Consider the following 14,050-nt stretch of genomic DNA (forward strand, 5'->3'; position numbering starts at 1 on the left):
CAGCAAATGCTGCAGCAGCGACTGGTATCAAAGAGTATCCTAAAATGGATGCCGTGCGATACAGATCCACGCCTTCACCCTGTAGCGCAAGAAGCCCGCAACACACACACACACAGACAGACACACAGAGAGAGCCAGTCACATCGCACACAGACAGACAGAGAGGGAAGGGGGGCATGCAATGTGAAGGCGCTTGCCTGAAGGTAGCTGCTAGTTTTGCTGCCGTTGCAGCAGAGCTCCGGGAGGTAAGAGGCAAGTGCGAAGGGCAGCGAATCCCCGCAGTGGCGCTGCTGTAGGGGACGTGTTGCGGCTTAAGTGCCATGTAGCAGGAGGGGGGGATGCGAGAGTGAGCTGTTAAGTCGAATCCTGAGGCAGCGACACAGGAGGGAAAAATTGCGCGGCAGAAAGTAGGGCAGCAGAGCACACTCAAGCAACGGGGTGACTCCTTTTCACGGCACGGGGGAGTTCTACAGGGCAGGCTGAGGCATCGGATCTAAACGCCGAATAAAATCCTAAAAGCAAACAGAAGAGCACTCGCTGCATGTGCGAAAGGCTTTCCGTGGCAGCGAGAGAGAACAGGAGAACAGGAGAGCAAGCAGCTGCTCTGCACCATAGACAGATGGACGCCTCTCACCATCCCTCCCTCCCCGCTACTACAGCGAGCAACGAGAGAGGGTGAGAGGCGTCTTATTTCCTCGCACATGCAACACACCGCGCCTTTGGCACTGCTACTAGTGCAGTCAGACTCGGTACCAAGAGGCATGCTACGTGTCAAGACGCTGACACCAAGGGGTTCAAAGGAAGGGGCCTAGGGAATCTTTCTTTCTCTCTCTCTCTGTCTATCAATCTCTCTTTCTCTCTCTATATATATCTATCTCTTTCTCTATCTCTCTTCCCCGATCCTCTCTCTCTTTTTCACTCTCTCCTTCTCTGCTGCCCACCTTCAAACCAAATCAAAGAGCTTCTGCAACCGGCTGTCTCGAGACTCCCCACGATGGCTTTCTGGGAAGTCACAGAGAGATCAGCGTTCGACGCGCGAAGGCATCGCAGATGCCCTTCTCTCAGCACTGACAGAAGTGCCTCCACAGCGTCTGCCTCGAGGCTGCCAACACGGCACAAACAAAAAACAACACATACGCAGTCAAACAAAATATGCGTATGGCATGTTCTTTAGGAGCCTTCTGGCCAAGACGATCTCTCTCGTTTTTTCTCTCAAAAAGCCTCAAAAAAAGCACCCGGAAATTTTTGCCTCCTCTGCCGCCATGGTTGGATACAGGCCCTTGATGGCATGGTGATGCTGCTACGCATCTGCATGAAAAAGGCCAGCAAACTCCCTTTCTCTTTCTGCCTATCCCAACCCCCTCTAAAGCCACTTTTGCCCTTCCTCCGCTGACTAGTGCGTCACTCCCTCCTTATATAGTGGCCTTCTCTTAGAGCTCCCTAGTCGGCGAGGCATCCCTACGTGTTTTCAGAGATGTTGAGACAGCGCACGCTGCTGGGTATGGCGAGCAACAGCGTCGCCATCGCAGCACTCGGCAGACGGCAGCGGAGGCAAACACTTTGCAGCTTTCGCCCTTGCTGCTGTAGAATATGTCTGCAGCAGCAGCACCCATGCCAGCCGCAGGAAGCACAAGGCGGGATTACACTCCGTCGAAAGAGACAGAGAGAGGGAGAGAGAGAGACAGAGAGAGAGAGACAGAGAGAGACAGACAGGAAGAAAGAAGCAGCCGCGAGAGCTAAAGCTGCTGCCCTCTCCAGGCAGGAAGAAGTGTCTATTTTGCTGCTATTGCTGAACGCGAAGGCAAAGGAGCCGCAGAGAAGCTTTTAACAGCATGCGCTTAGAAAGACGAGCAGCGGTGAAACGTGGCAAAACGCACTGCAGCAAGGAGAGGACATGTGGCTTCCAGTCGATGCCTACGAGGTCGAGCTGCAGATGTCGCAGCTTGGGGAAGCCTTGCTGCTTCAACTGTTGCAGCTGCCGCAACAAGCAGACAAAAGGATCTTGACGCATGTCATCTACACACAAAGACACCGCAGTGCGTGTTCCCTCCTCATACCACCCCTCCCCGTCACTCTCAGTGCTGTCGGAGCTGCTGGATGTATGCTGCTGCTGCTGCTGCTGCTGCTGTAGCTGCTGCTGCTGCTGTGCGGCAGTCCTTCTTGCGCCGCGGGCGAGGCCGTCATCTCTCGCCGCAGAACCAACAGCGCCAGAGCGTGGGAAATTCTCCAGCAGAAAGGGGATTAAACCATCGATCTGCCGCGTTTCTCGCACTCCAGAGAGGGAAATACGCCTTGTGTCTACTCGAAAGTATCTGCAGAAGCCAGTCAACCAAACGGCAAGCCAAGAAATCAACAGGCAGGGGTAGCTGCAGGTCCTGCGGAAACACCAGCAGCAGCGTGTTGGGGGGAGCGACCAGCCAGCTCAAGCAGCACACACGGAGCTCAAGCAGCAGCTAAAGGTCTGCATGCGCAGCTTCAAAAAAGGCAGCAAAAGGCACATGTGGCGCCCACTTCTGCAAAGGAATCGATGGACGTCTACTCGCTTGATCTGAGCAGAAAGAAAGCAGTCCCAGAAAAAACGCTGCGCGATGTGCAAGGCAACCGCACGAACAGCTGACCTCTCCACCAGAAGACACCCCCGACAACAACAACAGTTCTCCGCCTTCCCGAAACGGCGGCATGCATGAGCTCCCAAATACAATTAGCAGCTCCAAGCAGAAATGCAAACGTGCAAGTAGCGCATCCAGCAGCACGACTTCGGATTCAGCCGCTTTTTGCGCGGGGCAGCTGCTGTCGATACACCTGCGACGCCGACAGCACCCGTTTTAGAATCCTGCGGCATCTTGCGGCTCGAAAAGGCTGTAGTTTGAGGTCTTCGCCGTGCAAAGGAAGCTGCAGAAGATGTATCAGACAGACGAAGCCACGAGGCAGTCGACGCATCCGTCACAGGGAGAGGAGCCCGTGCTGCAGGGGCAGCAGCTGAACGCTTTCTGCTTGCAGCTCTTGCAAATTCTCCAATTCGCAGAGCAGCAGCAGCAGATGCAGCACGGCGTCGCAGCCTTGGCCTTGCCGCTTCAGGAGAGCTAGCGGGAGCCACGGATACACTCGATGAGGTCGCAGTATTTCGTTGACGCCTTTGCAGCCGTGCCTCTTCGCCTTTGTGCCGCAGTCTTCCGCTAGAAACTTCATTACTGCGATCACTGCCAGCGACACGCGAACGAGCACGTGAAGGGGCCTCAGTAGCAGCATCATTTGCAGCATCAATTGCAGCATCAGATGCAGCACCAGATGCAGCATCGGATGCAACATCGGATGCAACATCATTTGCAACATCATTTGGAGCATCGTTTGCAGCACCAGATGCAGCATCGTTTGCAGCATCAGTAGGGAGCTGAGATGCAGACACTACACCGGAGTCAGCATAGCCAGCAGGGCCATATGCTGGACGGCGATTGCTGTAGAGACTGCCTCTGCCTTGCACGTGCTTGCTGCCTTTGGAGCCGCGTGTGCAATAAAGGGTTCTGCTGCGGGAGTATGGCGCGTAGTACAATACGCTTCGAGTCGTTGCGAAAGTATTATCTCTGGTTGAATATTTCTGTTCGTGGCTGGCTTTTGTGGTAACGCCCCTGATTCCAGTCCCCACGACGCTACAAAAAAAGCTGCATTGGCATGGATTCGAGACACTTGTCTTGCTTCTGCTTTTGCTGGGGTGAGTTTCTGCCTGCCTGAACGGTTCAGGTCGATCCGCGCCACACCGTATTCCCCAGCCGTGCTGCCTCATGGCTGCAGGTGTTGCTTATCGAGTTGCTTTTTAATGCATGTGCTGGAGGAGGGCTGTCTCCAGCCCTTTTGGTCGAGTGCCTGTAGGCCCCGTAAGAGGCTGGAACTGCTGCTAGTGTGAGGCGCGTGCAAAAGGCGGGGTGGACGTAGGCGGCTGTTGCTGCTGCTGCCGCTGCAGTCAAGGTGTTTTCTGTATTTGTTGCTCATGCGAATCGCCATGAGCAGGACATCACAACGGAAACAGGCGGCACGTCCTATGCCTCATTGAAATCGTTTGTGCCTCTTAATTCTTGCGAGCGCACGAACTGCACGCTGCGGGCGTAGATCGCGAACTGTACGCTGCTGTCCGAAGATCGCGAGCCAGAATCGTCATGGACACCTGAGCCGCCTGAGGGGCAGTCGAGCAAAGGGTGTCTGAAAAGAGTGGCGAATACACCTGCATCCAGGTCAATTAGCGCTTTTTTTATGGCTGCAAGAATGCAGAGCGCTGCTTTCGGTGGTAGGACGAGGGAGCAGGCTGGTCAGGGGTGAGCAGCGCCACTGGGGTGTGGCGTTGGTAGGAAGGGCCTCGAAGCCGTCCTCTAGAAGTACCTCCAAAAGGGCAGAAGCTGCGTAATAATTCAGCTAGGGGCCTAGAACAACAGAAGTCACGGAATTTCGAGCAGGATCGGAGAGCGCGCAGGCTTCAGCCGACGCTAATGGCATGAGAGAGAGAGATACTGATACCCCAGGCGCGTCCGCCTGTACGTTGAACATGTGTTGGCGAATCGTGGCACTGCATGACTGTGCAATAAAAGAAAGCCCCTCTGCTAAAGTTACTCAGACTTCCACAAAATAATCTGAATTACTACGACTTGAAGATAGACAGCAGACCGGTTTTGCTTGCCCCCTTCGGAGTGGCGCGGTCCGTCAACACTGCTCGCTTCCGTAGGCGCAGGCAGCAGTCCATGCCTCCGAGCACCAAAAAGGGGGTGTGGCGATTGTTTGAACGCTTTTCCATCTAAGCCTTGCACGTTAAAAACAGAGCCTCAATAAGTGGGGCACGATTTCCTGTATGCGGGGCATTAATTGTCACGAGAAGGGGTTATTTCTGTCGCAGCTACCCCCCGCACGTTGCTAGATCGCAAACCCGTGCAGAAACAGTCCCCCTTACAAGACAGCTCCATAGAGCCTTGAAAAGCCTCTTTCTCATTTCCCATGCCCCTCGAGTGTGTTTTATTTTTTAGCCGTGGTGGCCTTTCAGAATTCAAGTCCCCCATACGAGCTAGAGTCAGCAGTCCTCAGTCGCTGCTGCTTTGAAAGTTTTTGCATTAACGCACCATAGCACACCGGAAACCGCACGTGCCGCCTAGTAACGCTCCCTAAGCAACGTGGACGAATAAGTAGAAGCAGCTGTCTAGTCTGCGATCTACACGCCACCCCCCAAAAGAATTTCTTTAATCTGCTTAGGCGTCCTAGTTCGGGCGAAACGAGTCCTCTGGCCATCAAGCTTCTTTACGCCTCTGCAGGCTGATGCCTCGACAGTACCTGCAGTCTCTGAACGGCTATTTCCGTGTTTCACATCCTCTATTTTGCTTTTCGCCCTTTGGAACAAACAGGCGGCCTCGGGAGGAGGGTGTGGGGTGAACGGCTGTCTGGAGCAGTCAACGTCTTCGGACGCGCATATCGATTGACTAAAAGTCTAAGAGTGCTCTGCCTCTGGGTAATGAAAGGAGGCGAAAGAAGAGCCTGAAGTCTTCAATATGTTTCAGCAGCTGCATTAGGAGGCGGCAATGTCCTACGCCTTACGTGAAGACGACAGACACAAGCAACACAAACAGACCACCCACCCGTTCCGCAGTGCATGCACCTACAGAGCGGAAGAAGCTTTTCGCTCCAGTGGCTCTCTTAGAGCGCATATCAGCCCACGTAGAGGCCCCTTGCGGCTGCACTTGTGATAACTTCCAAGTGCTGCTTCAATGTCTCCGCAAGAGTTACTGTGTCTTGCGCCTCGCCCTTCACCGCAACACTGATCTGTAGAGCACCCTCCCTTGCCGCTGCTGCAGATAAGCTTACAAGCGCCACGTATACAATATCCTGGTGCTGCTGTTGCACGTCGCTCCTGACTGCCGCAACAAACAGCGCCTTCAGCGTCCATTCAGTTGCTGCAGTTGTATTCGACTCCTGCACCTCCACCAGATGCATATTAGCTGCCTGCCCTAGCAGCTCTAAGAACCGCTTGCTCGCGCGAATCCCCCTCCCTGTGGTGTCTGGTGTTGGTACACATACTGGAGAGACAAGAGACGCCAGGCCCCGGCTGCTGAGTCTGCTACCCCTTGTCTGCAGCGCATTGTACAGCCGTGCAAGCCAGAAAAAAGGTAATCACGGAAGTGCAAGGGCAGGCTTCACCTATGCTATCTCAAAGATGCGTTGCCGCTCAACACCTAAAATTATCCGACTCCGTAGGGGAGTAGAAAGGGATGCCCACGACACACAGTAGTGTGATCTGCAGCTACGAATACAGTCTGAATCCTGACAAGTGAGCACACAGAAAGGGCAAGGGGAGGATCAAATGGAAGGCGCTACTTCTTACAGCCATCAGAATACCCAAGGATTCGGGAGTATGTTGAAGGGGTCGTAAAAGGACAGAAAATGGCACTCTTAGCATGACGGGAACTTCACATTGCTCTATCTGCTGCTGCTGCTGGCTGTCAAAAGGCTGCAGTAGAGCAGAGCCAGCAGCAAGGGAGTAGTGGAGAACTCCTCTTAAAGCGAGAGCCGCTGGAGCCTCCCGAGCAGCATGCCACAGGGCACTGATGGAGACAGGAACCTACACAGCAGCACGTAGCAGCACAGTGTGGAGGGAGCAGCTAGAGAGAGACAGTGGCGCAGCCGTTTCTTCGGCGAAATCTGTAAAGGGCAGCGAAAGGGAGTTTTGGGAAGGGGCCTTTACCTCCAACTTTACAGCGTTGCTGCGCTGTTCGGAGAGCTTTTCGCAGAGAGTAGCGGAGACATCAGACAAGCAGAAAGAGGCAGCAGGAGCAGCCTCCGAGCAGGCCTTTATGCGCAAATAAACATGGTCGATTGCGCTTATGGGGAGGCTTTGTGGGGAGCAGCAGACGGAGACACAGAGGCACCCCCTTTCAGCCTCAACGTGCTTAAGATGCCAATCGGAGGTGAGCAGCTGCACGGCAGAATCTCCGCCTGAGACGCTCCACCAGAGCTGTTGCGGCTGCTGGGAAGCCTGCTGATCACGTTTCTCAACGGCACACGGAGTCTCAGCTGCTGCGTTGGCAGCTGCTTGTGGGGAAGTTCGCTGCTGGCGAGCGGCATGCCCTGCATAGAGGGGGGGAGGCGTGGGGGGAAGAGGAGCAGTCGGTGATAGTGCAGCATGGTCCTTAACGTGCATGCCAGGTGCAATAGCCCCTTTGATGACACTGAACTTCTTCTTGCCGGAGACTGCCCACGGGGATGCTTGTTGTTGTTCTAGAGGCTGTCGCTGTTGTTTGTGCTGCTGCGGCAGCAGGATGGAGGAAGAGGAGAGAAAGGAGGAGGAGCTGTTTTGCGGTAGTGCGTCTGCTCCTGCGCTTGCTGCCATCTGCTGCTGCTGTTGCTGCTGCTGCTGACGTCTCAGGCGTAGATCGAGCTGCTGCTGCAGCGCTGCGGCGTCTAGGAAAGGGTTCTCCAAATCCAGTTCAGCTGGTACCTGCAGCTGCGGCGCAGCAATGGGGGAAAATAGCCGCACGCAGCAGTTTTAGAGACATGCATGCAAACGCGAGGCACGGCAGACAGACACAGCCCTCTGCGGGGATATCCTCAGCAACCGGCCTTCGCGCCGCTGCCTTGTGACACGACCTAGCGCAACAGAGCTCTGCGTCTGTCTTTGTACGCAAGGCAGAAGGCTTAACAGAAGCCTTGGATTCAGGGGGGCGAGAAGGAAGACGTCGTACCATGACTTGTGCGTCTCGCTGTACAGGCAGGAGGCCCTCAAGCTCCAAATTCCAAACTCCGGAGGCAGCAAAAAATTCGACGAGATGCTGACTCAGGGAGCCTCTGCAGCAGAGCTGCGGCAAACAGCGAACAAAGACACCTCTCGCGCGACACCCTACAAAGAAGCGTCTCTCTCTCTCTCTCTCGAAAACTACCCCCCTCTGGAATAAATAGCAGGGCGAAGAAGAGGAGCTGTCTCAGAAGAAGCTCTGCCTGGAAGGAAGGAGCAAGCAAGAAGAGATATACGCGGAAGACAAAGGCAACACACGGAGGAGACATGCACAGACTGCACTCGAGAGGGGCAAGCATGTACAGAGAGACAAAAAACAGAAAAGAAACACATACTTCTGCGTCGGTGCTGCTTCGAGCATGCTGCGTAGCCTGCTGGATTTTCGGCTTCAGACGCTGAACTGCTGCTGCCGCTGCCTCCCTCTCGGCAGCTGAATCTTCTGCGTGCTGCTGCAAGCCCTGCTCTTGCTGCAGCCGCAATGCGCCTCTAGAAACTGCTGTCAGCGTGAGGAAGGCCTTGGTGGCAGCCCACAGCAGCACGCGTTGGGCGACGGCGCGTTGAGATGGCAGCTCTGCCTGCAGCAGCAGCAGCAGCAGCAGCAGCAGCAGCAGGCGCAGCACTAGTGTCTCAGGGAGTGAAGGCCTGTCCAGCGTCTAAGCCGCGCGGCGATACGACGCAAGGCTCCGTAGACTCCGCTGAGGTGCAGCGAGTTAGGCAGGCTGCTAGCTGCCGATGGAAACGTCTGACGCTGTTGCGGCGTGAAGGTCAATCAGTAGGAGTTGGAGCGCAGGAAAGCTCTGGGGATCGAGTTCGATCCGGCCGTGAGACACGACCTTACCAGCGTGAGAAGGCAGGAGACAGCATCTTCAATGAAGCGGATGCCCGTCGTAGCGTAGTCGGCGCCCTTCGCCAGCTGCTGGTGATACTCCCCTGTAAAGACACACAGCAAGAACGGCAGTGCACGCTGCTCCTGCTGCGGCACGTCCCTGCAGATGGAGAGGGTCGCCAACTGGCGGCAATGCAAGAGACACGACACGTAGAGCAGGAGGCGAAAAGGCAAGAGGCTTCTAAATGACAATTCGAGGCTAAATACCATGGAACGCACAGAAAGAGAGATAAAAAGATATACATATATTTATATATATATATAGATAGACGTACCAATGATCCAGCCAGCGGCACGGACAATGTCGGGGTGTATGTACACCTGGCTTGGGGAAGCGGCGGCCGTACCGCTGCTGCTGGGACCGCTCGTGGAGTTGTTGTTACGGAAGGCTCCGGGGTCGTCTTCCCCTAGAGCACTGCTGCTAATGTGTGCTTCTCGGTGCTGCTGTCTGAGTGCCCTCAGCAAGTGCAAGCTGTTGCTGCTGCTGGCGCTGCCTCGCACCTTAGGCTTCGCAGCTGCAGCAGCCGCTGCCTCCAGCAGCAGCATGCAAAGATGCGTGCTGCAGGGCCTCACCTCCGGCACACGGACGGATATATCCACAAGTTGCTGGGCGACAGCAGCAGCCAAAGGCGCGTCACTGCTGCTGCTGCTGCTGCTGCTGCTGCCGTTGCAGGCTACATCGGCAAGCACCGCCACGTACCACTCAAAGTCCTCCACCAACTCGTATGCGCTCCTGTAGCAAACAGCAGCGTAAAGGCACACCCGCAAAGAATCCCCAATCAAAGCAGGAGCAGCGGTGTCGGAGACAAAAAGAAAACATGAAACAAAACATGAAACAAAAAACACAGAAGAAAACACAGAGCAAAACACGAAACCAAACATAAAACGAATCATGAAGCCAAACATAAAACACAAAACATAGAACAAAACACAGACCAAAAAGAGCAAAACATTAAACATGAAACGAAACATAAAACGAAACACAAAATAAAACATAAAACAAAACACAAGACGAAACACAAGACGAAACATAAAACGAAACACAAAATAAAACATAAAACAAAACATAAAACGAAACACAAGACGAAACACAAGACGAAACACGAAACATCGAATTAATCCTAAACCAAAACATCACTACACAAAGGCAGCGCACTGCAGTGTACCGACACGAGCCTGTGCATGCGGTAATAATATCAGGGGAGACGTGCAGAAGTGCATGCGCCGCACTCATAGGCCATCTGCACGACTGGAAGAATAAAATCAGCGGAGCTAACGAAGGAAGCTGCTGAATTTCCCGTGGCAGAGCTGCCTGATGAAGGCGAAGACTTGCGGCCACTGCTGCTGCTCCCTGCTTCGAAGGCAGCCGCAAGCAGCCTCTCGCAGACAACAGGAAAGGTTGCGGGGGAGGCAGCAGTCGCCAGCAGAGAAACTCCCACCCTTCGTACAGTGGGATCCAGAGACTTGGCGCTCTGCATACAGACAGACAGACAGACTCTATCGTGTCACTGCCGCAGCCATCGAAAAGCATGCAGTAATTGCTGCTGCTGCAGGAGCAGCAGCAGCAGCAGCAGCAGCAATTAGTGCGGCTAAGCGACTTTTCAGGCGTAGTACAAGTGCCTCTAGCGCAGAGCCGCCGGATCTCTGCATGAAGACAAGACCTTGTGTCTCTTCTCATTACTCTCTTACTCCCTTACTCATTACTCCCATACTCTTAACTCCTTTCTCTTTACCCCCTCCGCCCCATAAAACCAGGGAAAATTGGGAAAAGAGCTGCAGCTGCAACGGGATTCATACGCACCTGCAGCATGTGCTGCTGCAGATCTGGCAGCAACTGCAACAGAGGCTGCACAAGCTGTCTCCGCCTCAGGAACGTCTGTTTCAGCACGTCTAAAGCCACAAAACGAACATTAGGGTCGGGAGACGTCACCAGCGCATGCAGCTTCCTGCAAACGAGCTGCAAGAGCTGTTGCTCTAGTCCCCCCCCACTGTCACTGGCAGTCCTGACATTCGCATTTGCGGTGGTTGCGTCTTTAGTCATGGCTGCTGCCGCTGCTTGCTCTGCAGTCGCAACCTGGCTAGCTGAGGCAGCTGCAGCAGTCGCTGCAGTTTCTATGGGGGCGTAGAAGAGAGCGAGGCGAATCGCCTCTACCTCAACGCTTTTCGCTTTTGTTTGCTGCAGCAACGTGGCTAGGGGACGAAGGAGCTTCTGGGGAAGCCGCGGCTCAACAGCGGAGAGCAACAAGAACAGCTGCAGAAGCTTAATACTGAACCAATTGCTGTTGCTGCTGCACAGCAAATGGAAAAGAGGAGGCACTAGGGGGAGAAAGGGGTGGGGGTCCACCGCTGCTGCCTGCAACAGCGAGGTCGCAAGACAGCAGAGTACTCCCACATCCTGCTCTTGCATCAGCTGCTGCTGCATGCGCTGCACCACCTGCTGTAGCACTGCGGTGTCGCCTTCTTCCTCTGCAGCAGCGGTGCCTGCATACGGCAGACGCAGCCGCTGCTGCATCTTACGCTGCTGCATCTGCTGCAGCTCACGCAATTGCTGCAGCAGAAAGCAGCTGCAGCACAGCGCAGCCTTCTTCCGGATATACGGACGCGATGAACTCAGCAGCATCAGCACGTCTGGCAACAAAGCCCCAACCATCTCTTTGGACAGAGAGACGCAACAGAGAGTCTGCAACGCAAGGCCTGCAGCAGCAGCATTCGCAGCCGCCCACCATGTGTAGCACCATTCAACCCATTACGCAAAGGCAGCAAGCACAGAAAAGAGGGGATTCGAACGAGAAAAAAGCCACGCCATCGGATGGCCATCGCCACCTGGCGAGAGGCTACTTACACACACCAACAAAGCAGAGGAAGAGCGCAAATAAACTGGTAAAAAGGAAGAGCTTAGAAGACGCAATGCAAGGCGGAGAAATTCACAAAGTGTAAAATACACGGTAATATACATGTATATATATGTATATATTGATGCACATGCGGAAAAGGCACACAGAAGGACTGAAAATCAAGCTCGAATAGAGAGAGAGAGAGAAAAGAAAAAGCTAGATTGGCAGAGCTTGCAAGAAAATCAAGATGCTACAACTCACGAAAAGCTTACCCGTCTCAAACATCTGACTGCTGCTCAGGTCTTTTTTAAACAGGTTGATAGTCAACAGGGAGAGCTCGGCTAGCGGCCACTGTTGTTGTTGTTTCTGCTGTTGTTGCTTGCTCTTGCCGTTGCTGATTGCGTCTTCGAGTGCAGGGGGAGCCACGCCACCTCCAGCAAAGGCGATGCTCGCTGCTGCATACGCAGGACGTTTCAGCGAATACTTGTGGGCAGCCATGCCTTCGATGATAGAAAAAGCAGCAAAAGAAAGGTCCACACCAAGCATCTGCAAAAAAACTAGCTTCTGCAATGCAACACTCCGTGTGGCCGCTGCTGCGCTGCTGCTGCTGCCGCTGTTTCTGCTCCCGCTTGAAGCCGAGAGCTCATTCTTAACCTGCTGCAGACTGCTGGCAATAAATTCGGCTTCCTGCTGCTGCTGCTGAGCCGATCGCAGGCCCTTAATGAGAGCCTGCAAAGATCCGGATTGGTACAGCATGGTGGCGGAATGCAAGAGAGACACGTGGCTCTCAGAGGCAGCACGCACGAAGAGGCTTCGCTCTGATCTCCCTGCTTTCTTTCTCTCTCTCTCTCTCTCTGTATCTCTCGCTCTGATTCTGCTGTATTGCGTGTGTCTTGCTGCTGCTGTATCCCGTGTGTCTTGCTGCCGCTGAGCTGCAGTACTGCTAGAGCTGCTGTGAGCCCGTGTTGCAGCTACCCATCGCAAGAGCACTGAAAACCTGAGCCTACTACGCTCCCGGCTGCGTCTGCTGCTGCTGCTGCCTGATAGCGCCCCTGTTATCCCTTTTGCTGCTGCAGCTCATTAGTCCGCTTTAGGGCTGTCTGGATAGAGAGGCGTGGCGTTGCAAGTGTTCGCACTCAGCAGCGACGTCAGTGGCTTCCCCCGCCTCTGAGACAAGAAAGAGAGACAGAGAAAGGATTTTAAACACACCTTCATGACAAGGAAGAATCTACAACCGCTTGCGCCGCCTAGAGTGCCGCAGCGCTGCTGAAGGCGGGCATGCGGTACAGACCGACCGCAGGACCAGCCGCTACGGTGTTAGCAGCAACCGCAACATGTTGTCTGCTCATAAATAACGTTTATTTGAGCCATATAGAGAGGATTCAATTCTTTAAGATGGCCTCATATCGTAGCTTTCCCGTCGGATTCCGCGGTGCCAGTCGATAGAGCGTTGTTGAACCTGCCGCCGACAGCTGCGGGTAGGGGGGTAGATGCTCGCGTACTTGCAGCGCGTGGACACGAAGCAGAGTCTTACCGGGAATTAACAGCAAGCACAAGCAGCAGTAACAAGGCGCTTTCGCGCCGCTGAGAAACTGCTGTTTTGGTGTGGAGGGGCTTCTACGCCGCTGTTTTCTTCGGCACGCGCCGGTGGCGAGCCGGGAAAAAGGTTTTTTTCGCAGAAAGAAGCTATGCGGTGACTCTTGTGAGAAGCTGCGACTCAGCGCCTATTGCAGGGGCGCTCAAGAAAAACTGTGTGGATTTCCGGAGGCTACAGCTTTCTTCGCGCGACAGCGTCGCTCACAAATCCGAACGAACGCGTATCACTGCAGGTGTACAGTTTTCGAATACGCTTCACGAGGTTCAGAGCGACCGAAATGGAGCCAGATAGGGCATATCTCGAGGAAAGGCGGTCGGCTTTGATGGAAGCCGCCTTCGAGAGTGCACACAACGCCTTTGCCTCCTACTCGAAGCAGCGCACGGGGGTCAGCGTCTACGGCACAGATGGCAAAATCTACAGGGGTACATAGCTGGCACAGGCGCAAATAAGCAGACTCAAATCTACAGGGGTCCATAGCTAGGACAAGCGCAATAGCGGGATAAGCAGACTCCTGCAATGGCGCCACTCCCTCTTTTTCCTACTTGTAGGGAATAGATAGAGAAAGCGGGCCGGACACAAAGCAGAGGTTCGATCCTCCGGCCGTCATGGAAGCAATGGTGGTGTATTTAAACTGCGGAATTCAGGCTGCACCTTCGATTCTGCTGCCTTCCCTTGCAGCATTTGTGCGGCTCATGTTGCTGTCTCCCAAGCGGCAACCAAGGGAAGGGCGCTGGTACTTTGCTTTCAATTTTCCGTCCCTGCCTACCCTCATGGCGATCCCCTCACCCTCCAAGCCGTCCACACTCATGCCTGCGGCGGCATTTGACATAATGAAGCCCCGTACAGAATATGGCGTTTTCGGACGCAGGTGGCGGCATGCGCCGTGGTTTCGTTAGTCTCGGAGGGAGACAAAGAAGGAGGGTTCCCTCTAAAGGGGTGCTGCTTGCAGTGGCTGTGCGAGTACGCGCATCCGC

The 14,050-nt window shown here is 54.4% G+C and overlaps 1 protein-coding gene across 1 annotated transcript; it reads right to left on the reverse strand.

Moving 5' to 3' along the window:
• Positions 1 to 5,188: 5,188 nt before the first annotated feature.
• Positions 5,189 to 12,025, reverse strand: LOC34617453. The gene is made up of 10 exons (XM_026338369.1): positions 11,752 to 12,025; positions 10,447 to 11,339; positions 9,876 to 10,117; positions 8,921 to 9,378; positions 8,598 to 8,689; positions 8,095 to 8,298; positions 6,713 to 7,471; positions 6,346 to 6,589; positions 5,689 to 6,047; positions 5,189 to 5,461 (listed from the first exon to the last, which is right to left on the reverse strand). Exons 1-10 carry the CDS (start codon positions 12,023 to 12,025, stop codon positions 5,189 to 5,191), a joined length of 3,798 nt encoding a protein of 1,265 aa, XP_026194154.1.
• Between the last annotated feature and the right edge of the window lie 2,025 nt (positions 12,026 to 14,050).

This window comes from Cyclospora cayetanensis, unplaced genomic scaffold, assembly GCF_002999335.1.
Source record: "Cyclospora cayetanensis isolate NF1_C8 unplaced genomic scaffold, CcayRef3 CcayRef3_contig_254, whole genome shotgun sequence".
Taxonomy (NCBI): domain Eukaryota; phylum Apicomplexa; class Conoidasida; order Eucoccidiorida; family Eimeriidae; genus Cyclospora; species Cyclospora cayetanensis.